This window comes from Limanda limanda, chromosome 7, assembly GCF_963576545.1.
Source record: "Limanda limanda chromosome 7, fLimLim1.1, whole genome shotgun sequence".
Classification (NCBI taxonomy): Eukaryota; Metazoa; Chordata; class Actinopteri; order Pleuronectiformes; family Pleuronectidae; genus Limanda; species Limanda limanda.
In genome coordinates, this window is record NC_083642.1 from 13,815,875 (window position 1) to 13,841,906 (window position 26,032).

General features: G+C 44.2%; 4 protein-coding genes across 5 annotated transcripts; all 4 read right to left on the reverse strand.

Moving 5' to 3' along the window:
• Window positions 1-575: 575 nt before the first annotated feature.
• Window positions 576-3,540, reverse strand: LOC133005311 (homeobox protein Hox-C5a-like). The gene is made up of 2 exons (XM_061074960.1): window positions 3,063-3,540; window positions 576-1,773 (listed from the first exon to the last, which is right to left on the reverse strand). Exons 1-2 carry the CDS (start codon window positions 3,538-3,540, stop codon window positions 1,565-1,567), a joined length of 687 nt encoding a protein of 228 aa, XP_060930943.1. The 3' UTR covers window positions 576-1,564.
• Window positions 3,541-5,241: 1,701 nt separating this feature from the next.
• Window positions 5,242-6,400, reverse strand: LOC133005401 (homeobox protein Hox-C6a). Of its 2 annotated transcripts, none has more exons than XM_061075066.1 (2): window positions 6,004-6,400; window positions 5,242-5,549 (listed from the first exon to the last, which is right to left on the reverse strand). In XM_061075066.1, the coding sequence occupies exons 1-2, from the start codon at window positions 6,398-6,400 to the stop codon at window positions 5,242-5,244; spliced, it is 705 nt and encodes a 234-aa protein (XP_060931049.1). The 2 variants fall into 2 exon arrangements, with proteins under 2 accessions (XP_060931049.1, XP_060931048.1); XM_061075065.1 differs by having other exon boundaries at window positions 5,242-5,552.
• Window positions 6,401-17,249: 10,849 nt separating this feature from the next.
• On the reverse strand, window positions 17,250-19,463 carry hoxc8a (homeobox C8a). The gene is made up of 2 exons (XM_061075026.1): window positions 19,028-19,463; window positions 17,250-17,572 (listed from the first exon to the last, which is right to left on the reverse strand). Exons 1-2 carry the CDS (start codon window positions 19,461-19,463, stop codon window positions 17,250-17,252), a joined length of 759 nt encoding a protein of 252 aa, XP_060931009.1.
• A 4,443-nt stretch (window positions 19,464-23,906) lies between these two features.
• On the reverse strand, window positions 23,907-25,747 carry hoxc9a (homeobox C9a). Its single transcript, XM_061075061.1, has 2 exons — window positions 25,204-25,747; window positions 23,907-24,151 (listed from the first exon to the last, which is right to left on the reverse strand). The coding sequence occupies exons 1-2, from the start codon at window positions 25,745-25,747 to the stop codon at window positions 23,907-23,909; spliced, it is 789 nt and encodes a 262-aa protein (XP_060931044.1).
• Between the last annotated feature and the right edge of the window lie 285 nt (window positions 25,748-26,032).

A 26,032-nucleotide genomic window follows, 5' to 3' on the forward strand; every position in this document is an offset into this window, starting at 1 on the left:
AAGGAAGTTGAATAGGAAGCTGTTAGTTTGAGAGGTGAGTTTATTTTTATTTGTCTTTGAGTAGCGCTAGGGAGGAATGAGCTCATAACCTTGGGCGACACTGCGTCACACTGGATTTAACGCTGCTGCTGATCACAGGAAGCTACCGGCGTGATTTGATATCCTCAAATAGGAGCAGACGGTGTTGTTTTTAACTACAGTGTAATGATGCCAGGATTAAAGAGCAGGGCGACATCATAAAGTGGCCATATGGCCGCAACAATGATGGCGCGCAGCTCTGCGGCCAACAGGAAGCCGAAGTTTTGCATCCATGTTGTGTAGTGGGCGCGTGTTATCACAGGCTGTGTGTGTGTCTGTGTGTCTCTTCCTTCCCTGACTAAACAGGAAGCGGTGTCTGGCTGTGGTGGAGTGCTGGAAAAGGGGGCAATAAAGTTTTATGAGGGGCCTTAAACTTCTGAGCGCGTTTGTCAGTCAATGAAATTGTGCGGATTGTGAGTCAGACTGGAGAAAGAGAGAGAGAGAGAGAGAGAGAGAGAGCAGGAGGAGGACACAAAAGGAAACGTAGCCTTTGGAAATAGTTTCTCAATTTCTAAGTAGTTTATTTCAGTGGATTTCATAACAAAACAATATTTAAATACACTTAATTTGCGTAATTCTACCATTAAAGTATAAAATCAGGAGAATAGAAATGTGCATATTGACAATATTCGGAGTTTTAATGATGAGAGTTTATTGGTTACAATGATCAAAATGAAAGTGATTCCACAGCCCTCGTGTTAAACCTCCAGTTCACAAAGGAGAAGACACATGACTTCATTGCACATCACAATATTTTCACACACACTCGCCGCATTTTACATCATGGTTTAGATTCACAGGGATCTGACAACATGGATGGAGGTGAAAATCCACTCACTAACAGACACCACACGTCCAACAACATCCTAAACTCGGCACTGCAACATGTTAGAGAGTCCTTTTAAAAAGATAAGGGGAGGGGAGGAAAGTGGAAAAGTAGGTTTTTACTGGTGGGAAACTATTTGACTCTTGCTCACAGGACAGCTCATTAAAAGCACTCGGAGATATGTTTTCCCTTCATTTGATCCCGTTCCTCTCAAAGTGTTTATGATGATACACAGCTGGAAATGTTGCATGCTGTCACTGCAGCCTCCACCGAACTCTGGTCCACATTGAACACACGGATTAGTATTAGTATTATTATTATTGTGCAGCCTCTCAGTGGCCCGCAGACCTGCAGCCTCGCAGCGCGCAGGGCCCTGCTCCCCTCAACCTCTTGTCCCCATCGTGCAGTCAAGTGAGGTTATCATCGCATGGGCTGCAAATTAATTTAGAAATGTAAACCGATGGATCAAAGTGAGCGATATTCAATACATTAGGTCCCAAACTGCAGCGAGTGACACATAATTGGTGATAAAGCACACAGAGCGGTGTCGTGATGTCATTGCTCCTAGCAGTTCATCCGGAGGTCAGGCGGCGCTCCAGCACTGTGCAGTGAGGGGCTGAAAACGTGCTGCGTGCACCCCCATGTTCACCGGGGCCACTTCTACTCCTTCACTTTGATCTTTGAGTCCTTCTTCCACTTCATTCGCCTGTTCTGGAACCAGATTTTGATCTGCCTCTCGTTTAGACACAGGGTGTGGGCGATCTCAATGCGCCTGCGGCGGCTCAGGTACCGGTTGAAGTGAAACTCTTTCTCCAGCTCCAGAGTCTGGTAGCGGGTGTAACTGGTCCTGGACCGCTTACCCTCCGATTCTGAAGTGGTAGTAAAATAAGTTAGCTTTCAGTAGCATTGTAATGGTGAATAAATATAATAACAGGATGATAATAATATTATTACTTCAAATAAAAGCCTTCGTTATCCATAAAAATAAGCATTACAAGCAGAGAAATGTGAATTTATGTCCTCCTCCGCCCTCATTTAAAAGATCAAATATCTTTACACAACCTAATTCAACCTGATATTACTTACTGTGGATCCGTGTAATAAAAATTTATGTCAGGCTGATAAGGATGGTTAACTAGATCCAATAAATGCTCTCACTTTAAAGGAGGGGGCCTTGACACCATTTCACATTAAAACATAAAAAAACTAATTTCAATATGTAAAATGAAATGAGTGATGGCGTGTTGGCCTCCCTGTAAACACTGGTCTCGGCCTAATACTGCTGCTCTATACAGTCTAATGTCGTGGGAGGAAAAACAGATGTGTAAAATGAAAAGAAGTGGGATTAGTGAAAAATGGAAACTGATGCTGCCCAGATATATTTCTTTCTCCTATTTATAGATGTGTTCGTGCACAGGCGTGCTAAGTAAAGCAACAGGCCTGTGCTGCTGGACTTTAAATCTATATTTTTTTGTATATTCCTGGTGTGTGTGTGTGTGTGTGTGTGTGTGCGTCTGGATTTTTTAAAGTATGTGGAGAAACACAAAAACACAAGTAGCCCCTCTCCATCTGCAGCCTAAAAAGTCAGGCAGCGGTTTATGGAGCAGGAGCAGCCCTATTCACATCTTATAGAGGTGAAAAGTTCATGATTGGGTCAGGGCTTTGGTGTTTCCCAGAGTTCAATTTAAGGCTAAAGCTTCTCTTCTGTCACACACACACACACAAACACACACACACACACACACACACACACACACACACACACACACACACACACACACACACACACACACAGACTGAGAGTGGGACAATGTAAAACATGCAGTTAAACCAAGACCATAAACAAAGCAAGGCAAAAGAAACACTAATACACGGAGGCTGAATTCGTAATATTATTTCACATCGCAGATTTGTTCTCTTATCCAATTATACGTCCATAAATCACGCCGCAGATCACCTCTTCACCGTAACAGAGCAGGTTTACGAGCAATGGATGCCTTTGTCATAAAATTTATGACCGCGAGTTTTTATTATTTCCTGCGTTTGGCCTATAAAACTCAAGAGGGAAAAGTGGAGCGGGCGAAAAGAAGTGTTGCAGCGTAAAGAGTGAATATGAGCAAGCATCTGAGTCGCACTTCAGAAAATAGGCAAACTTTACCGTGGCTCATGTGCAGTTTTGTCATCCATGGATAGATCTGCGGCCGCGGCTCAGCGTCCTGCCGCTGGCCCGGGTTTGCGTGTCGTTTGGCGGATTGCGCACTCTCCGCATGCCTCTCGCCCTCCTGGCTCTTGTTGCTCCCGGACCTTGAGCTCCTCTCCGGGTCCCGGTCCGCCCCGCGCCCCGGCAGCAGCGCGCCGCCGTAGCCGAGCCCGCTCGCGTCCACAGCGGAGCCACCGGAGATCATGGTTATCTGTGGTGCTGCCGGGAGAGGAGGATCCGCATTGCCACGCAGGCTAGTTTTCATCTCCTCCCGCTGCACAGAGGTCGTGGGGACGGGACAAGTGAAGATCCCGTTCACATTCACATCCTCATAGTGGCTGGACCTGTGCCCAGATAGATCGTAACTAAACATAGTGTTTGGAGAAGTTGTCTCGCTTGTTTGCCTGAAATTGGAGCTGTCAACATACGAGCTCATGTTAAACCCACCGGCGATATAGTTTTTTTTCTTAAACTCGAGAGGGCTGCGGGATGGAGGTCGCGGTTATTTCCTTGTTTTTGTTGATCATTGCGTTTCTTTGTAGCCGCTTTTGGAAAATTCAGAGCTGTCTTCCCTTAAAAAAAATAATCCAGGATTTATAGGTGGAGTAGGCTTTGGTATCTTTTTTTATTCTTGATCCGACGTGCGCTGCCCAAATATGGTGTATTTGTATGGGATCACGTGCACATGTTGGCCAGTCATAAATTGGCTTTGATACTCAATGGGGATATTGATGAATAGCAGAAACGTGTCCGGTAAACTTTGAGCTGTTGGTTGTTGAGGACCAGGATCTTTAGCGCAAAAAAGGGCAGGACAGTAAGACAAGAGCGTCATCTGGTGTCTGGTATGGGGCAGGACGGTCAGGACCGGTCCGAGCTCTCTGCCCCCCCAACACACCCCGAGTCCAGCGTCAGCCCCACATCATAAACACTGCTAATAATTATAATAATACTTTTTATAGTAATAATAGCCATAATTGTTATAATAATAAAAAAAATACTGGTTTAAAAGCTCTCTCCGTTTAAAATATGTTTACGCATGAACTCGAAACGTGAACGGGATTGTCGGAGTGGATATTGCCCAATTGCTCATTCCCCTGCCCCTCTAATGCCAACCATAAAGTCCAATATTAAATATTGAAGAGCTTATTAGTTGCTTATAAATCACTTCATCGTCCCATTTGTCCCCAATTTGCTTCGTGATATGATTAAAATGTAATTTCCTACCTCCCCAAACACCAACTGAGTTTGGTGCGTAATTTACGCATCCGGCACATGCTAGGTGTTGTGCGGGCAGCGTCCAAAAATCACAACACAAGCACGAAAGTTTTACAAATGTTTTATTCCATGATACACAATTATGACAAAGACATGAATTCGTAACTCCCAGACAGAAGTGAAGAATCACTAGTGTACAAATCTATCTCACAAAGAAATCCTATTGAGTCAAATGGTCAAAATAAAGGGGGGCTAAGCGCAATTGTATGTTATGCTGCGTCTATCAAAGCGGCTAAATGCACACAGGTCCTCACAGGATTGACATTATATACGAGTACTTGGATTATATACAGGCATCTCAGCTGTGTGTGGTTGTGGATTTTGGGGGATTATGCGTGCAACTTTCAGGTTTTACGCAGGACACTTTTTTTCTGCGCACGATTCAAGTACTATATTACACTGTGATCAAATGGAAGTGTCCGCCCGGTCCTCTCCTTTGATTCCGTGGAATGTGCATGTACAATACTAAGTCTGGACCAACACTGTATTCTGTGAGGCGATCGAAGAGTTCTCAGGGGTGGATGAGGTGTGGGGGGGATAAATACACATTTTTTTTAATGACGTGGGGGAAATAACATAGAAATGAATACTTCTTTTTATTTTCACAATACAAGTGTGACATTGCAATCACACACAAAAACGTATAGCGCTCCAAGTGACACAGGAGCCAACGTGTGGCTGAAATGACTCGACTTCATAAGGCTCGACACTCCTGTGGTCAGCATGAGATATAAGTGGGAGAGCTGCGGGGTCGCCATCATGCAGTGACGCCGCTCTCAAGTCTATTTTTTTAGGTAGTTATGTTGGGTTTTAATGGTCATCAGGTGGTCTTCTCTCCTCCTCTTCTGAATTCCTTTAAAAACTATTCTTTCTTCTTGTCCTCATCCTTCACTTCTTCGATTGCGCCACTGCTTTCCTCCTCCGGAGAGGCTGCTGTTGTCTGTTCACTTCCAGTAACCGTGGAGGTCAGGTTGCTCTCCTTCTTCCACTTCATGCGTCGGTTCTGGAACCAGATTTTGATCTGCCGCTCCGTTAGACAAAGCGCATTGGCGATTTCGATGCGTCTGCGCCGGGTCAGGTAGCGGTTGAAGTGAAACTCCTTCTCCAGCTCGAGTGTTTGGTAACGCGAGTAAATCTGACGTCCTCTGCGTCTGTCCGTCCCGTAGCCCACTCCTGCTGGGATACAAAGTAAAGTCACATATCTCTCCCCATCCTATGTTGGCATTTAAAAAAATAAAAAAATGAACATGCTTCTTTCTGTTAAAAGTTAAACACAAGTTTAGTCTCACATTTGGGGCTAATAAGTTTAATCCAAATTCCCAGAAAAAGAAAAACAAACACATTTGTAGCTATAAAACAAATCCCTGCCTCAAAGGGCATCTTTGCTTTATTATCTAAAATAACCAAAGCATCCTGGTGTCTCCTCTCTGCCTCTCGCTGCTGATTATGGCAACTATATCATTCTTAAAATGAAAGCTGTTTGTTTGCACATGTAAAGGCCCATCTACAAGTCGGGGGAATACAGTAATGTTTTATGGGGTCATAAAAAGTAACTTACTCTCTTGGTAAGACATATCGTAAAACTGGCCCATTCGCTTAATTTATTTGTCGTAGTAAAACTCACCGCCGTGTGAGTTCATTCGCTGCATCCACGGGTAGATCGGGATGTTGGTTTTCTGCTCCTGCGATCCTGCTCTCCCTTGATCCAAACTGTACTCTTGAGCAATGTGGCTTTGTGTGTTGAGTCCCATGTTTGTTTGTCTGCAGCTGGGCAGCACGTCCTTGTCTTGAAGAAACACGTTTGATCCATACTCGTACTGTGCCCTGCCAGAGCCAAACACCACGTTGTCTTGAGGGGAGTAGAAAGGTGTATATATCCGATTCTGGGTCACAGCGGCGCCGTACGACGAAAAATGTCTGACTGTGTCATAGGTGGTGGAGTTCAGGGGTACGTTAGGCAAAACATCCTGACCACCGGATAAATGGCAGGAGAGCGACGGGTTTGCGAAATAGGAATTCATACCTTGCTTGTAACCCTCTCTCCAACTCTCCCCACTTCTTTATCGGTCTCTTTTTTTTTTCAATCCTCCTCAGTAAATCTCCTTCGCGTCTCTGTCAAACAACCACACCTTTCTCCAAGGTCCCCTTCTTTTCCTTCGACTTTCCGCCTCCCCGACTGGACGTGGGCTACTTTGTGGATTCAATATTATTAATTTCCAATCTCCGGTTAAGACGCACAAACCCGAGTGTTATAGCCGAGGCTTGGCTCGGTGAGAGACAATATGACAATGTCAGCTGACCGTGCTCCGCCAATTGAGAGGCAGGAGTTGAGGAGAAACTGTAGCTTTTAGCTCAGAGCCTGGAACATGCTGCTAAATGCCGATAAACACGGCGCAGATTTCTGGAGAGACGCACGGTGCAGCTCGGCCGTTTGAGGAATAGCTGGAGACGAAGTTTGAGAGATGTGTGCGTTGTTTTAAGCAGGAAGTGCGATGCGTGCGAGTGTGGCCAATGTCATCCAGTGCAGTGATCAGTCAGAGGGAGGCGGATAAATACACATCCACTCATGTGCAAATGGGTCGTGCAGGGTTGATTGGGTTTAACTGATTTAACTGAGGTATACACAAAATCCGAGTTGTTTTATTCAGTGTTCGCGACCATGTGTGTGTGAGTGTGTGTGTGTGTGTGTGTGTGTGTGAGAGAGAGAGAGAGAGAGAGAGAGAGAGAGAGAGAGAGAGTGTGAGTGTGTGTGTGTGTGTGTGTGTGTGTGTGTGTGTGTGTGTGTGTGTGTGTGTGTGTGTGTGTGTGTGTGTGTGAGAGAGAGAGAGGGTGAGATAGAGTGTGTGTGTATGTTTGAGAAATAGTGTGTGAGTGTGTGTGTATGTTTGAGAAATAGTGTGTGAGTGTGTGTGTGTGAGTGTGTGTGCTCCCCAAAAAAAAAACTCACACACTTTTAATTCCACAACACCACTGCAGAGACCCACACCATTCACATGTCCTCATCCCACACAGGGCGCTCATGCAGCCCCTTTGCATGCATTAGGGGACTAGAAATGAATATTGGCATTTGTTGTTTACCTCAGCCCATATCGACGAGTTTTCCAACACAACTGTTAATGTTTCCATTGTGTCTGAATTATCTGGCATGTGAGCAATTTCCCTCGCTTTTGCACCGAACCCGGGGGTGGGGGGTTGGGGAGGAGTGTAGGTGGTTAAGAATGCGTTTATGGTCTCTGTTCTGCGAGGGCAATAAAACAAGTGACGCTCCCCAGCTCACCAACAACTATCTCTGCTGCAGAGAGCCCTGCAACACACAGACAGCAAAAACCTCCCCCCCCCCTTTCCAGCTCAGATGTGAGAGCACTGCACAGCATGTGGAAAATCGTGTATATAATATGTATCGACTAAAGGCAGTGCGCCCGAGAAGATCCTTTTTCTGCCACTCTCTTGAACAAAAAAATATATCCAGTGAGTTATGCGACTGTCCAGCAAAACCCTCCACAGGTCAGGTCAACTGTGGCCGCTGTTCACTGTGAGCTCAGGTACAGTCTCTTTAAATCATAACAATACTTGATATTTTTACGCGCAGAAACTAAGAGTTGAGTTACAGTGAAAGAAAAAAGTGACGTCTTCAAATGCTTATGCAGATGTTCGAGTCATTTTTTTTCTCCCTGTTCTGGTCATACGTTGACATTCCTCTGACACACACACAGGGAACGCGAACCGATCGTTATCTCGGCAGCAAATGATGGGGTTGGAAATTACCTAAGAATTTTCTTTTTAGCAAATCTTAGGCAGCGTGTGTGTGAAATGTGCCGCGTAAAATGCGTGAAAAAAAATCCACATAATTATTATTACACAAGACCCGCGCCCCTCAATCTCCATTATCTTAATCTACGTAATTATATTAATTTTTGCACAATTCAGGAGACCGCATATTTACGCAATTGGCCTTTTTTATTTCTCTGAAATTCTGACGCTCTCCAACTACATGCGCAGCAATGTGCACACGTTAATTTACAACTATAAAAATAACTTTGTCCTGGCTTTTCGAAACAGGCCATAATGGATGCCAATGGGATAATCGATACAGTTATTGAAAATGTCTCTTTCAAACGCAGTCGTTGTGGCTCCAGCAGCCTATTGGTTCACCTCATTGATTTCCTCAATAGGGTGAATACTCGCAGTCTAAACGTGCAGCAGTGTTTGGTCTGCTGTGTGGGATCCTGAATAGCCCATAAAACAGACAAGAACAAAGAGAAGGAAGTCGACGGTGCAATAAAAGTTTCCCTTCAGCTTATTCGTGGCCATATGTGACATCCGCGACGCGCAAATTTGGGGCAAATAGAAGCCGAAACGAGTGAGCCTGCACCGTCCGTCTGCTGCTGTCCTGGGATTCTTACATTTATCCTCTTCACTCTGATATTAAGTTAGGAAATAGTCCATGACGGATTAATTATAATATAGTTACAACTAATTAGATTAATTTATTTACCACTCAGAGAGGGGACACACTCACATATTATAAAAGGGAAAACGTGAGTTTAACTGCAACACGAACGTCTGACATTTAAAATCAAACCATATAAATAAAGCACAAACTGTGATCATTTAAATCTGATGTCTGGTGGTGAGTCTAACTTTATTAATTCGTCATACTCACAATGTCAGAGACAATTTCAGTTGTCATCGCCTGGTCACCACAGACTGATTATAATAGAAATTCTAAAATTAATACGCAATTACGTTCAACCCGTTTTTTCCTGATAATATCATCTAAAAAATAATTTGGGGTTTCCAAACACAGAATCCCTTCAGGCTAATTGTCATTCACAGGCTTCCCCCAACCCCACAAAAAAACACGCCGCTCCATAAAGTCCAGGTTGTAAATAAAGGCTGAACAGTAAAGCCAATGTGTGGACTGGAGGGGACTGGAATGCAGCGGAGGTTGTGCCAGGGTGCAGAATTAGAAAGGTCATTCTTTCCCTCGTGTTTTACTGCTTTATTGCGGCCCGTGAGGCAGATCACATGCGTGGCTTTTGACTCAGGAGGCGGTGGAGCCGTTTGGTCCACGTCTCCACCGCGATCCTCCCAGCAGAGAACGAGACCAGACGGTCTGAGAGGAAAATAGAAATTATTGACAATAGCCTGTTATTAGGTAGTAACCCGTTATATTAATAATCTGCATTAAATATGTATTATTTTGTGAATACGAACTGCAGCCTTCAGAAAAATTGCGTTACGCATGGCTTATTATGATCATTATTGCTGTTGTTATTATTATTGTTATTATTATTATCGTTATTATTATCCTCATTGTTATTATAGCTCACGCTGCCACATGTTTACATTCAGTTCCCCGGCACGAGGCCTACGTCTGGCAGCCCTGCAGCACAAAAAGGGCCCAGCCTCTCCCACGAACCTTTTTCTCTTTACGCAGGAAAAGGCTACACATCCACCGCCACAACATCCCTCAGCATTAGTGATACGGGACGTGTAAAATTTCGACATTATCAGCCAAGATTAAAAACACAGCGAGGGGAGCCCGAGTCTGCTCAGCCCCTCATGCTTTCTCTCCCCCGCCTCTAAACCTTACTAATAAGGAGTAATTCACATACTAACAATGTAAAGCCCTCTATAAGCACTTTACCATCGCTGGCCGGCCCAATTAATGTCCGGAAGTGTTCGACTTTATGCTCGTTAAGCACTCAGGAAGCTGTTGCCCAATGAGCGCATGTTGATCCACACATCATAAATTATGGCCATTAGTGGGCAAAATTTTTTTGTGCTGTCGGGATTAGTAAGTGAGGTTCTGAATGTGGTGATGCGGACAGATTCATGACTTCATGGAGTTTTATGTGAGCCCATCTCTGCTTTTTAAAAACACTGTGGGGCGAAACAATAGACTGTGCTTTTCAACTCTTGTTTTCAATTAAATTTAACTAAGGACCCAAATGGCATGCATCTAATGGGCTCTCTCTCTCCCTCTCCCTCCCTCTCTTTCCAGGCAGATATATAGATATATATGTCGGGCATCAGCGGACACGATCCATTGCAGCAACAATGTCTCACGAGGGAAAAGCAAAAGCAATGTGTGTAACAGTAAGTTATCAGACTTTTAAATCGTTTCAGAACGAGGCTGTGCCAATCACTGTTTTTGACTACAATGACACACGGGGCCGCTGAGCTGCTGCAGAAAACACACAACTCCACCGCCGTGAAAACACAAACTGGGTCTATATCTGCACACACAATATTACAACACTGTTGAGATGCATCAAAAACACAAAAAAAACACGATTATAACACAAACTATATCTGCACACACAATAACATAACACGGAGGCAGCGTTACAGCGTCAACACACACACACACGCACACACGCACTTTAAGATCACGTTGCAATATCCACACGCCTTTGTTATGTGATGCAATGCAGGCCTCAATTCTTAATACCGTGTCTCTCTCTCTCTCTCTCACACACACACACACACACACACACACACACACACACACACACACACACACACACACACACGCGTCTGTGAATCTATCTTAGTAAGGACATTTGTTGGCATAATCCATTCCCTAGTCCCTTACCATACCATCAAAAGTAAATGACTCACCCTAACCTAATTCTAAACCTAAATCCCTAAATCCCAGTCTCAACCGTCAACAGCTGATTCAAAGTGGGTCAGAAAGTTAGGACCGGCCAAAATATCCTCACGTTCCCAAAATGTCCTCACTAGGTTGTATGCTCAGAGACATACAAGCACACACACACACACTGACCAACATTCTTTTTGTGAATGACTGATGAATGAAATTATTTCATCACAACTTGGCAAACATCGTCTGGTTGTGGTCATGGTCTAAATAAAACCACGTCCAGTGATTATGTCACACAGCCACTATCTTCACTGCATCTCATTAGAGGCTATCGAGTGAAAAACACAACAACAATGTTGCACAACGACAAATCTTTTTTCCCTTCTCCAGAAGTGACAAACAACAAATCAGACACGCAGAAAACACTCCCTGCTGGCAGCGGTGGATGAGCCGGGTCAGCTGACATCCGCAGTGAACCGCCGCCGAAAAGCAGCAGCCATAAACAACAAGCCTCAACACCCACCCACTTCCACATGGGGCGCTGCCGGTCGCTAGGGGGCACTGCACAGAGCTGAGTGCGAACATAATACCACATATTGAATTGTCTGTGTGTGTCCGTGTGTGTGTGTGTGCGCGCGTGCACGAGACATGTGTGCGCTTGCGTGCAGCTGCATATAGATGTTATTGAGCTTCTTGGCAACTCTGGATGTGACAACAAGCATGGGAACAAGAAATGGGCTAATTAGAGCAGATCAGTCCGCTCGGGACGTCATTTGTCACTGCCTCGGTCAGAAGGGGCCTATGAGCGATGAGGAAGTTTACTATCAGTGAGCAATTCATTACAACTAGCTGGCACAGCATCTGTACAATGCCCAGCTAATGTGGCCTGAGGTAGAGGAGTATATAGACTCGCAGGGATTTGGTGGGTTATTGGCTCCATGAAGCCACAGAGGCGCAGTGACAGAGGCTGTGCGCACCAGCAGCCTCCCAGGCTACAGGTCAGGTCACAGCTACACAGGGAGGAAGAAGAAGAAAAAAAAAAGACGCCTCCGCCTTCTCATGATCTCACACACTCACTCCGCTGCATCACGCATCATATCCGAGCCAGAAACCGGCGGCCGAATGCCAAACACACGAACAACACATTAAGAAAGAGCCACAGACGAATGTGTAATCTTACCTCGGCGGGCATGTCCGTGTAGTTTGCAGCTGAGGGGTCACGATGGCGAGTAGGGGGGGGGGGGGGTATCAATACAGCGCACATCTCCTGTGCGCTGCTGCCTGTCCTCGCTCCGCGGCGATGAGGAGCCTATGGAGGCTGGGTGTCTGTTTACCGGGGTAAGTCTTTTTTCTTCTCCAAGAGGCTCGATCGCTCCTTTCTCTCCCCCCCTTCCCAGTCGTGGCTTTATTACCTCCGGGGGGGATAGACGCAGGCGGTGGATGGTAGAAGCGGCGGCTGTCCCGAAGATCCCCTCTGTCAGGAAGTCGGAAATCGGATGAATATCACTCGGAGTCGAGCCAGGGAGACAGTGCCGCGTTTTTATATTCGATTAAAGGAGAAAAAAGAGGTTTCTACGCCCCAGCGAGGTCTGCTGCTGATACAAGGGAAGGACTAGAGAATAGACAACAGCATAAAGTTCATGTTCATAGAGCGTACGCCACGTGGCTCGCCGCAGCCAATCGCAGGAAGGATTCAGTCGTAAACTTTTATTACTCAGCTGTAAATTTCTCCCTTTAACAACCAGGAATGTTTGCACCCATCTTTCTCCTTTTCCTTTTTTCCCCACACTGTGACAAAAGTAAAAATGGCCACACGACATGAAAATGACGGAAGATTCCCACATATGCCAAAAATTAGACGCGCGTCAGAGAGATATGACAGTCCTCCCCAGCTTCGGTGGACAGGCTGTGTGCCAACACGTAGGTGCCCGAGCCAACGGGAAATGGGAAATAAAACTGTTTGAGTAGGAAGGAGAGGGAGGGGAGAGAGACGTGGAGACACAGAGGTCTTATTAAACTTAGATCAGGCGAAACTATACTTCCAAATGAGGGCCTGTGTCTCCCTGGCTGGCACAGAGGATGGAATACATCTCAATTGTCACATGTCACTGCACCACACATTAAGCATATTCTACACTCCAGGTTCCATGATAGAAAAAGTCAAAATTATGCCAAATTTGACTGTTTTGCTACAACCCATCATATTTTTTTTTCTCAAACTGGAAAAGCAGGTAAGGTGGAGATGGAGCCAACGGAGAGCAACCGCAGCACATCAACTATCAGACCTCATGACAAGCAGGAAATAACATTACTGCCACACTGTAAATCTGGTTCTGACTTTCTACAGGTTTTCCCGGACATGCAGAGTATAGAAACTATATATTTGCCTTAGGAAAACATGGACCTGAAATTTACATGTGACATATATGGACAACGCGAGGCAACCACTGGGTTTATGAGATGATTATTTCGCCATCTGCAGAATTACAGCATCGAAATACATGGAAAATACGAGAATCGAAGATGAACAATAGAGGAGAAATCATTTAATTTGAGCACAACGCGCAGGTTTGATTACTCAGAGCAAAGAGCTCTACCTTTACTTATATATGAAAAACGGAATTATGCAACGAATGAAATAAATAATCAGAATGTCTCTGTACGTACTTGGATGAGCGGTGCAGGTTGTCCTTGCAGGCCGTGATCTCCACCCTGAGCCTCGGCTACACACACTAAGTCAAAAAAGATGTGGACCCATCTTTTACACCGCCAATAAAGTTTACAGCGGGTCCACTAAACTTTATTGGCAATGTCAACCCTATGGTAAAAGTACACAAACGCGCACACACACACAAAGGCCCCCCCGAAATCCGTGGCACAGAATTGCTGCGACTTGGGGGGGACACACATCCGGAAATGTTCTAAAGAAGATACGCACGCAAACAGAGGAATAAAGACACTGGATGAAGAGGATGCGCTTAGAAGCAACATTGATTAATTCAGGGGAAAAATAAAGCAAAATAAAATAGAGAGAGAGGTGAACGACACTGAAGTGAGCATCTGCAAAACTCCATTTGCTTCTGTTGTATTGATTTTGTACTTTTCATGTCTTATATTAAAAGTGAATTTCTGAATTAAAAAAAGACTTTGCACAATGAAAATTCTGCAACACTGTACTTCTGATGCAACTCGTTGAATTTGACCAATTAAGCACAATAAATGTTGTCAGTTGTTGATCGTGTTTTTCTCCACAGGTTAGTTGAACTGGGGTTGAAAGTAAATAAACAATATTAAATGAACAAACAGCTTCAGCTCCTTTCTTTTCTATCTGTCTATTTTTTTAAATGGAATAAAATATGCCTGAATCTTCCAAATCCCACTTTGCACCTGTTAAATTTAAATTAAAATAAACACATTGAATTTTAATTTAAAGATAGGCCTAGTATATATTCCTCTGAGGGATAACTGTGTCCTGACGCTCACACCTGATACCGGTCTCCACAGTTTAAGTATTTACGCACAGTGTCTCACATACACACCAAATGGATCACCTCAACTTAATAGTTAATAGGCTCAAATAGTTTAGTATCATAATAGGCCTACCTGGGAGGATTAAAAAAAGAAGAGCGACTTGGACTCACCAGGAGCTTTAAATAATTTAGATGCTTGACACAGACTCCAACCACAGGGAGAGACGACAGCAGCAATTAGTTGCTAAGTAGCACTAATAAATTTGTATGAGAAAGTCAAATTTAAAAAAGGGAAAGTCAGCGGCAGCAACACAGCGGCGTGTCTGGGCCTTCAATAGTAAAAATGCAGCTCTGAAATACGTGTGACAATCTGCTTCATACGCTAGGTGGAAGACAGAGAGGTCCGATTACACGTTTTGAAAAAAGGGGATCGGATTTCTCTGAATATAATCGAGCAGGTCCTGGTGTTTGAGCAGATGTAACAACACTCGAAGTGACCCGGATTGATGTATTTGAGGCACGTTGCTGTGCACAAATAAACGTGGCTCTTACTTTTAATGGGGGCTGCTGCTCATATATGAGTTTCGTTTTAAGCGGTGACCATAAACACAGCAGGAAGAGAAGATGAGACTCAAGGTGTTTTACCTGCACTTGGCCTCTCGCTCGCTTTGATTCCAGAGGTTCCGTCTGGACGCAACACCTCCAGCGCTCCAAGCCTCCCTCATGCTCTGCCATTATTTAGTCTGATGATGAACATAACACGCCAGCAGATGTTTGTTAATCTCATCTCAAACCGCCATCATTCATCCCAAGATTCATTAAGAAAAGGTTGGCGTCCTCCCCGAAGAGAGGAAGTTTGTTTTTGATATTTTATTAAGCAGATGAATCAAATACGACCCAGGCTTTGGAGAGTGGGCCTGCTGTGACTGGGACCCACAGCCTCTCCTTAAAAGGTAAAGGGAGGGATACGTGCGCAAACGCAAGTCTGGCGTTTATTTAATCGATTGAGTTGCAAAGTTTAAATTATGCAAACTTCTGAGAATGGGCGATTAAATATGCTCGAGCATTCCTCTTCCCTCCTGCCACCGCCTGTTAAACATGCTGCGCACATGGGCTGGAAATTAAAGCATCATCAAAACACCAGCATTGGTGCATTTCCAGTTGAAGGGGTTGATTATTTGTTTCAAAGTACCTCTTGAAGTGTGATGATATGAAAAGTGAGGGCTGTGTATTGAGCTCTGATTGTTTCTATGGCATCTAAAAGTCTCGATCTTACAGAGAAAGACTGTGAATTGGACAATCAGTAAATAAAAATAATTTGTGGATTACTGTCCTTTCACTTTTACGTATGCATGCGTTATATTTCGGTGCGTGTTATGCGTGGAAGACGGTGAGTAGCTGCAGAACAACCGATGCGGTAATATCAATAACAAAACCCAGAAAATGATTGTGAGCCATCTTGTTTATTCGTGATTTTACATCAACAATGGCGGGGGACACACAAATCCGTCTTTCACAGGAGAAACACCAGGAAACGAGCATATTGTTCACATCAATATATAACAAGACGTACATAAAGATTATATTCAGTGCAAAACAACTACGCTATATCACCAGCACATTGAAATAAAAATTCCCTTACTTTTTTTTGTTTTAATCCTTGTAATTGTAGCAGGTATTATCATATACACAGTAAAATGTGCGTCATAGGCAGTTTTAGTTGTTGGGGAAATAGCTTGCGATCGAATCAGAGCGATGCCATGTAAGTGTGGAATATAAATTCTGCAAAGGCAAGGCTCTGAGTTTAGGTAGTGCCGTGGTACAATCTCTAACTTGTTCGCTTGGCTTTGAGCTATAATTGTCTTCCCAAGACTCACAAATTGTCTTCAAACAAGTGTATATTGTAATATTGGGTAAATGCTACATACATAACTTAATAATATAAGGTTTTTTTGATATAGAACACTTTCAAAATTAAAACCATATGAAATCTCTTATATTCAGAAATCTCTATTGCAATTTCCCCAGGTTTTAGGTAGCATCAAAGGATTTCAAACGATTGCATTTCCCTGGTTTATCCTAGAAAACAAGAAGATGTCTGAGGAGCTATAATGGCTATCTTTGTCTAGGCCATTCACATGAAGACGAGTAAAACAGTTTACAGTAACAATTAGAAGAATAAAACGTGTGGGTTTATACACAGGCTGAGAGCCAATGTAACTGCTGCGATGATGAAGATGATGTCTGAACACTCACTACTAAGTTATAGGCCTACATTGGTTACTCTGACTGAAATGATGATCTTATTTTTTGAATGTAGGCTATAATCTATTTACAACACAGGTCGGCGTTGGTCATGTCTTTGATCTTATTGGCTAGGCTGTTGATGTTGTTATTATTAAAAAGCAAATTTGTGAAAGTTAAAAAACAAATAATAGTCATAATAATAATAATAATAATAAGAGCTAAGCCATTTTCCATCTAACATGCGTTTTTAGATTTATTCCCCCTTCTCCTACTACAAAAACATAACAAAAATGCCACAAGCTTGTGCAGCTTCTAGAAAATTTCAAATGGAAATGCGATGTTGGAGAAACGTGAGAAGGGAGAATCTTGTCTATTTATGACAGCAATATTGTTGGGATTCCTGTTCCCTCTAGACAAAATGAAAGGGTGGTCATAAAGTTGACGCTCTCTGCCTCCTTGTGACTCTTCCTCTGTTTATGGGACCTCTCTCTCTCTTTTTTCTTCCTTTTTTCAGCCATATAACCATAAAAAAGGACCATAAAATCACTCCTTGGTCTCTTCTTTCTCTTCCGCTTCTTTCTCCTCGGCCTCTTCCACTTCACCGTCCTCGTTGCCCTCCTCCTCGCCCTCGGCTTCGGCTTCGGCCTCTCCCCTCTGACCCGGAAACTTGTCTTTGTTGTTCTCTTTTTTCCACTTCATCCTCCTGTTCTGAAACCAAATCTTCACCTGCCGCTCGGTGAGGCTCAGGGCGTGGGACACCTCGATCCTCCGCTTGCGGGTCAGGTAAGGGTTGAAGAGAAACTCCTTCTCCAGTTCAAGAGTTTGGTAGCGACTGTAGGTTTGCCTCCCGTTCCGTCTGCCTGGGGCTTGAATGAAATAAAGCCAAAAGTTAGCAGGATGGTTCCCCATTTTTAAAAAAACATGCAGATGACTTTTATTAATTCTGCATTGAATTGCATATTTTTTCCCCCATCAGCATGAATAGGCGTTTAATCCTGACGTTCACCCCATGTGCCAACTCATATCCACCCATACAGACGGTGGCATACCTTTATTTAAAAGTTGTGTACATTATCAGTAATATCTATTTCCTCTTAGGGGAAATTTCAAAATAAAAATCCTTTAAGTATTAATGGTAATTTTCCGTCATGTTTGTGCCATTAACAGTTGCTGGAGTGATCAGCTGTCTGATGCAAATTTAACGCCCACTTCACTCAAGAGTTCCTATAGGTGAGTATGAGAAGACAGTGTGTTTTTTGTATTTTTTTTTACAAGAGTGTGTCTATTAATTATGAATTATTAAATGTATATTATGGCATGTTCCTACAAACCTCGTGTATTATAGTCTATAACAGATTGAAGCCTCTTTAAGGTAATACGCATGGATTACCTCTCTAGTGACATGGCTTCTAATGCCTGATTTTCACACACACACACACACACACACACACACACACACACACACACACACACACACACACACACACAGATACAGACACACGCACACACAAACTAGAGAAATAAGGAGAACGTATATTGTGGAAAGAGGTGAAGGTGCACTGTAACAACAGATGGGGACATGGCTAATGTTAAATGTCTCTGAGTAGATAAAAATGAGGTTTACACCTGTGTGGAGTTAATGTAGCCTGATAGCCTGAACATGATGATCCGTGAATGGAAGAGGTAATGTCTACAAAGCCTTTATGATTATGGCCGTCTGAGTCTGAGCCACGTTGGGCCTGTGGGTCGAATTACCCCCAAATCCTTAAAACCCGGATTCTGTATAAACCGGGACATGCTGTGTCTGCAGCTAACCCCCCTGTCACTCTGCATGCTCCTGCTGAGCTGTGTGGTAGCATCATATTTTAAACTATGACTTATTCATCCTCCCTCCCCCCCACACAGTGCCTTTCCGGAGTTTGTGAAATATCTTATGTGAACGATAATTGACTTGAAAGAGCTGGTGTCATGAGCTGCGATGAGCAATCCAGTGTTTTAAAAGGCACTTTTCAAAGCAACAACTCAGCCCTGTATGGACATGTGCTGCAGAGGAACAGCAGCCTGCAGTACAGGTTGTATGTGCCCCATCATGTTCCCTCACTTATTTCGTTTTATAGTTATTGAGTCACACACACGTATATATACACACACATGTGCTCAGGCACATTCAGCACACATGCAGACAAACACACACAGGCAGACACACGCTGACGCACACGTACACACACACAAACACACACAGACACACACACACACAGGCACTCACAGGCGCGCGCACCGAGCAACACAGAAAGAAAAGGAAATAATTGTACGATTCTGACCGTGGGGTCTCATCCAAGGAAACATAAGAGTGGGAGAGGTGTTTTGATTTAAGTGGCCTTGTCCTTCTCCGGGGTTAGAGCTGCTCGACGATTTACAGTCTGGGTATTGCGCTAGGCTCGCGTCTTGCTGGGTACCATAAAGCGTTTGCCTCGGAAGGGCTTCATATCCATAAAATTTCGTTGCGTCTCCGTGGCACGCCAGAGCGCAGGGGTTCTGCTGGTATCCGGGATTCGTGATCCCCGTGGTCCCGTGGTGGAAAAAGTCCTGCACATGATGGGACGGGTGCTGAAAGCCCGGCGCGGCGGCTCCGGGTCCGTACACCAGCGTGTGGCTGCGGGCGACGCTTTGTGGAAACCTGCAGTCGTAGTAAGTTGGCTCCAGTGACTCGCCGCCTTTGTATTTGGAAAAAAGAGGGTTAACAAAATAGGAGCTCATGTTTGGTTGGCATCAAGCAGACGGGCTCTCTCGCAGCGGAATATCTCCTTTAGGATGATGGCAGCCTTTTGTTTAGGGTCCCAACTCGCGCAGCGCGCACAGGCAGACAAACCGGAACTAGGAGAAACGCTGCCCCTTTGGACAATCTACGGCAGCTCACTCTCTCCCAGCCGTTCCTCTCATCGGATTTCTCTCGCAGTCGTGAGTGGGGTGGTGGTGTTTTTTTTGTTCGAGGCTCAAGCCCGGCTCATGGCTGGTGCTTCGGATGTGTTTAAAAGCTGACTTGCTCGCCCGGCACAGTCACAGACGCTGCTCTTTTCTGTCTTTTTCCTTTTTTTTTTTTTTTTTTTTTTTTTTTTTTTTTGAGCTTCCCACCCAACCACCCCCACCATGCACAGGCGCACCCCCCACTCCCCCTCCTCCTCCTCCTCCACACCCCCCCCCCCACCCCTTCATCTCTCTGTGACCGGTCAGACGTGGGCCCTTACGTATATATATCCACCTTGAGAGGAGCTACACTAATCATAACCAACAACCCAAGAGGCTTTAAACGTGATCAATGTCGTATTTACAACTTAAAAAGCCGAGCTGATCAATGGAGTCGAATGGGGACGGGGGGACGGGGGGACGGGGGGGACGGTTAAAATATATAAAGACTGTGCAGCATGATGCATTTCCACCACATGTCTGAGTGTACAGTTTGTCGTGTTGTCTTGTTGACGTGGAGGTTGTGGAGGTGCACGAAGCAGGAGGATCCACCGTGTGAAGGTGTCGTGAGCTGGTGTTTGCCCTCTCAGGCCCAAACGAAGGTTACGCACCAATAGAAAATAGTTGACCTTTCACTGACTGCAGGAGCTCGTTAAAGGCAATGCTACAAAAACGGTAACAAAAGCAAAACACAACATGGAGCCGTGTGACACAGTGGCGAGTCATCCGGGGTTTCACACAGAAACGTCCCCGGCCGTGTCACGTCGCCGAGCTGCAGGAGCAGAGCGACACACTTTGCACCGTGCGCTGTAAAACACCGACACACGCAAATATAAACACGACCTATGAATACAGGGTGCCGCTTACTGACCCCGTAAAACCGACGAGGATGAGCAGTAAATCTCCCACGTGGAGGAGTTCATAAAATTTTACGTGGGATGTTTAGCCACAATCAACGCACGCACATTTCCCAGCTCAATAGCCGTATGGACTCTCTCTCTCCCTCCTCCTCCCCCCCTCTCTCTCCAAATATGCCAGTGTGGTTTTTGTGAGGTTACTGACGTTTTATACGCATCATCGTAAAATATGAAAGGCGCACGGGGCGAATTTATAGACCGTTCACACTCTATAAATATGCAGATTGACAATCATAGTTGCACATTTCTTCGGTGCTTTGAACCGCTGGTGCATTTGCTCCTATATTGTCAAACATGGAAATGTACAAATAAGCAGGTAGCTCTTTTTAAATAAAATAAACTGCATGTCCTAAATTGTTATTACTATTACTATTGTGATTATTATATTTGGTTGTTGTGTGATGCAATTCATTGTATAATGCTGTTGCTATTCCTGCTGTCAGTGTTGCCATGTATTGTATTAATGCAATGTAATTGATGTTGAATTTTTTATGACTGCTATTAAAGTAGTAATTATATATTTTTAATACGCTTCCTGCCTCTGTGTTCATCATATTTTTACTTGGTTTGTTTTTCCTCCAAAACATTTTTAACTGATACATTATTTTTCACAGCATTGAAAATTCCAAAAAAATTTTAAAAAAATAGCCACATTACAGACACATAACGTCGTAATAATCTATTTATATATTTATAGAAATATATATATTGTTGCCCCTCGTTAAAAGTAATTCATGTCTAGGCTCGAGAGAGGAATTCCAAAGAGCACACACGATGAAAGGTAATAAAAATACCACGTCAGCCACGTTAGTTCATAGAATATTAGAGATGGGATAAGATTTTCAAAACATAAAATTGGCATTAACTGAAATAAATATTAAACTAAAGACATAGATGGATATTGAATATTATAATAATGATAAAAGATGAATTTAAAATAAATCCAGTGTCTGCACACATTCTGTTGTCAACACGTCAAGCACCTAAGTACATTCCTGAATGCTGCTCTGTGGCCTATTACGCCAAATGCGGTGGTGACCATATCTGTCATTTTGTCATCGATAGGTTGCTATTCATTTTTGAGCCAAGCCACAGAGCTGTAAAAAGAAAAACCCATTCAACACACACACACTTTGCTCAAAACGTGGACCAACAGCGTCATCTAGTGTCGAGATGCGTACCTTAACCCGAGTGAGTCCACCAATCAGAAACAGCGGTGGCGTGTAAAGAAAGGATCTCCCCATTTGTCCAAAGCCTGAATGATTCTGGTCTTTATCCTTAAATAAAGCAGCTGTTTACCAGCACATCTGGAAGCACACAGCTCCACACTCCAGTGTTGTACAACCAGCTCCAAGTGTGTGTTTTAACATTTAACGCCATGGCCCCTGTACCTGCTCGTACTGTATACCAGGGTACATTGCAGCAGCCATATTTATGAACAATAACTATTGACGTGTTCCCATCTAACTGTGGGCTAATAGGCCACTCATGTGATGTAGTGTGGAGGGGCTGCGGATGGCTCATCAGGCAAGGAGTCCTCCCGATGTGCGCACGACTCTCCTTTGAACGCGTCCACCACCACCCTCCATTAAAACCATAAAGTAATTTAGCCCAGACGTCTAGCCAGTTAGTCGAGTTTGCTTTGTTCGTCTGCATTTGAGACAAACAGCCGAGCTCCAACAGGGGCTGTAAAACTGGCATTTTCGTCCGAGCCGAGCGGAAATGTGCTGGATTGGCCTTTGAAATTGCTGCATCCTGTCCGTATTGTTCGCCACCACAAAAAGGCAATTTAGGCCTATCCCAGGAAACAAATGCGAGACATGGGAAATTGTCTCTCACCTAAAACTCAGCTGCTCGGATTCAGTCTGAGGGTTTCTGCGAAGTGTAATGTAATTTAGAAGGAGATTGATTTAGAATAAAAAAAGACAAGCTAGGCAGCAGTGGTTCATATTTACAAAACAATATGCCTGTGCTCCTACTATTTTCAAATAGGGTATAGTGTTGTGTGCATTTGAATTAGCTCTTCTAAAATTATTTTGTGTTGGAGTTCACACTGAAAGAAAGGCTAATGCTGCAGCCCCCCACTTTGGTAAAAACACAAAAGCACAAGAAATTACCTGCCTCAAAATCATTACTACTATTATTATTTCTGGAGAAATGTGCATTTTCTCCACATGGTAAAATGTGCATTTATATGATTTGTACGCACATATTCCTCAGTCTGTGCGTAACTTGTTAAAGCTGAAAATGCGGCTGATTTAAACTCCCGAATAAAGAAATAACACAAAGCCAAAATGAAAACAACTTTGTCCTGTTAAAGTCCTAACTGCGCTAACACCGAGAGGGTTTCGGCTTCGTCATTGTGCGCAGTAGCAGAGCCCATTGAGGCCTTATATAGCTGTAAACGACCAAAACACAGCAGAGGAAGAGTTGTGTGGAGACACAATTAATTAGAAAACTATTACATTTTTGCGATCTGCGGCCTCGCTTATACAATAATGATTGAGTGTTTGAGTGTGGCTGCACTTTCTCTGCGGCTTTTATAAATTAAGATATTATGCGAGTCGAGGTGCAGTTCGTTGGGCCCGAGTGTGCAGCCGTGCACTAATGACCAAATGCGCACACACGTGATGTCCACTTTGAGTCACAATAAATACAGAAAACAAGCACTTAGTGATTATGTTTATATTTGCAGAGTTTCTATATCTACACTCTATAATTAAACTCGTAGAGTACAGTCCCAAAAAAAAATAAACAAGAGAGAGAAGATGCACAAATACAGCAACAACTATCACAAAGAAATACAGGACAAACTAGATCGCAGATGTTTTCTGTGTCTGTACAAAATACAACACCTGCACAACAGCGTAAAAAGGAAGTAAACATGAGAGAAGAAACATTCACATCATAAATTATTGTGGGTTTTGAAAATTTTAAAGAATTCAAGTATTTTCTTTCTTCTTTTCAACGTAAACAAACTGCTGTGGTAGACTTTTTCTATTACAAGAACAAGAAAATTATAGATATTCATATAAAGGTATTTCAAAGTGAAAACAGAATGTGGGTGTCTTCTTTGAATTCTTTTTTATTTCTCGGTTTCTTTTCTTCAACGTTTGACACAACGTGTGCACTGGAAAAATCACAGGATCAGCCTCAAACAGTCTCGAACTGAAGGTTAATACAAAATCCAACAAAGTGATAAATATGAAGAAGAGGGGGTGAGGTGGAGGAGAGGAAGGGGTCGTCGTGTGTTTTGGTACATTTGTGCTGTCCATGTGACTGGGTTCATCGCGCCTGAGTCCCCAGACTGCAGTCCACGTTATTGTTCCTTTCTATCGTTCCTTTCTTTGTTCATTTTCTTCATCTTCATCCGCCGGTTCTGAAACCAGATTTTGACCTGCCGCTCGGTGAGATTCAGGACCCGGGCCACCTCGTAGCGGCGGTCCCGAGTCAGGTACATATTGAATAAAAACTCCTTTTCCAGTTCGAGAGTCTGGTACTTTGTGTAAGGGCATCTCTTCTTCCTTGTGGAGCGGGCATGTATCCAATTAGCCACTGGGTTATCTGCAAGTAAAACAAAAATGAAAATAAAGATGAAAATAATAAAAACAAGAGGAGAGGGACACACACACACACACACACACAAACACAGTGATATTATCAAAACTGATACTAGATGACAAATGACTGCCTCATGGGGGGGGAAACGCCTCTGGATTCACAGCAATTCCAATGATGGTGATGGTGATGATGAGTCACTTTAAACACATCACACTGGGCTCTGGTGTGGAAGCTGATCGTCAACATTTAGAGGGAGAGATTCTCAGCTCGAGTCTGCACTGATTTGCTTCCTTGTCACTTTAACTTGCGAGTCACACCCGTCGTAAAATACTCAATGCGCTTATTCCCTTTATTGGCCCATAAAATGGCAAGTAGTTCAAGCCGTTACAGGTCCGTGCTGAAAGTCCTCCTATGTGTCCCTACATTCCTCAAGTTGGCCGCAGGAGCCATGCGAATTTGTTCTGGATCCGGAGAGAAACAGCTGATTTTGAAATGCAACTATCACTGCGTGTGGATCCTCTCGTTATTACGCGTGTGAATAAAGTGTGTAACTAGTGGGAGTCAAAGGGAGAAGTGTGGCTTTACCTCGCACCATTGGCCTACATTTCCCTTTTTAAAAGTCGGCTCATGGGGCTTGCCTTGCTGTATTTGATGGCACGGGGTCAAAAATATGGTCGTAAAAATTGCACCGTAAAGCATTTAGGGATGAATATTGACTCATGTCTAAAAAAAGAAACACCTCGCACGTTTTTCACATTAAGCAGCGTCCCTCCAAATTCAACGTCCTCCTGTAGATTTGAGTCCATGTTTACAACCCCGTCTGGTTTTATAGCCCCAATATCAGCCTAATAGCGTTTGTCTTTTATAGTTCCTAAAGCTTCTCCCCCTAAAGCAGAGGCGATTCAGCGCTGCACAGCAAAGAAGAGCCTCAAACAATTTATAATTTCATGCGGGGCGTTAAAAAAAAGCCTCCAAAGCAAAAAAGCAGTTTTTACACAATCTCAAAGCGACAGACTCCCACCCGGCTGTAAAAGACTGCAGGAGCTTGAACTTACTCGGATCTAGCTCCGGCTTCTCGTCTTTAAGTTTCTCCGAAGCCAGGAGCTCCGACTCGGGAGAGGGTATGTTTGCCTGCGCCTTGTCTCGCGTCTCAGTGGACGAGCAGTACAGATAGTCCGCGTAGGTCCGTCCGCCGGAGCCGAGGCACTCCCCGGCTCGGTGCTCCTGGAAAGCGTCCGGCTTCAGCCCGTAGTGCCGGCCGCTGCCCGGGTAGCCATGGAAAGTCACTGCGCCTGATATCGGCTCCAGCCATGAGCGCACGTACCTCGAGTCTGTGCCTATGTGAGGTTGGTGACTGTATGGATGGTAAACCACTGATGACTGGGAGTGCACGGGGGCCCAGGAGGTGGAGAAGACGGGCGCCTTGGGTGCGAAGCTGCAGGACGGGTAGTCGGAGCACTCCGGGACTAGGGACGTCGGTCGAGGGCCGGCTGGGTGCGAACCGGGCGCGGAGAAGCGAGCAGCAGCAAGGACATCCTCGTTCTCATGGTTGATCAAGGAGTCCACATAATAATTACTTATGGGACCCGTGGTCGACATGTCGAAGCCTCCCCGACTCGTTAACATGCATCCGATTATTATATGGAGTGTATGTGTACTTTTTTATCTAGCCATAGAACAATCAAGGCAGGTAATTATTTCTCAACGCTTCCCCGCCTGCGATTGGCTGCCTCGTCGTCACGTGATTATATTTACCCCCACAGAAATTGTACAGTGGATCAATGCGCCACTTATCCTGGGATACCGTTGCACATAAATCGGATTAAAGAATACGCTCTTTCGCTCCTCTTCCTCTCGGACGCACTGGAGGTAACTCTCACTGCC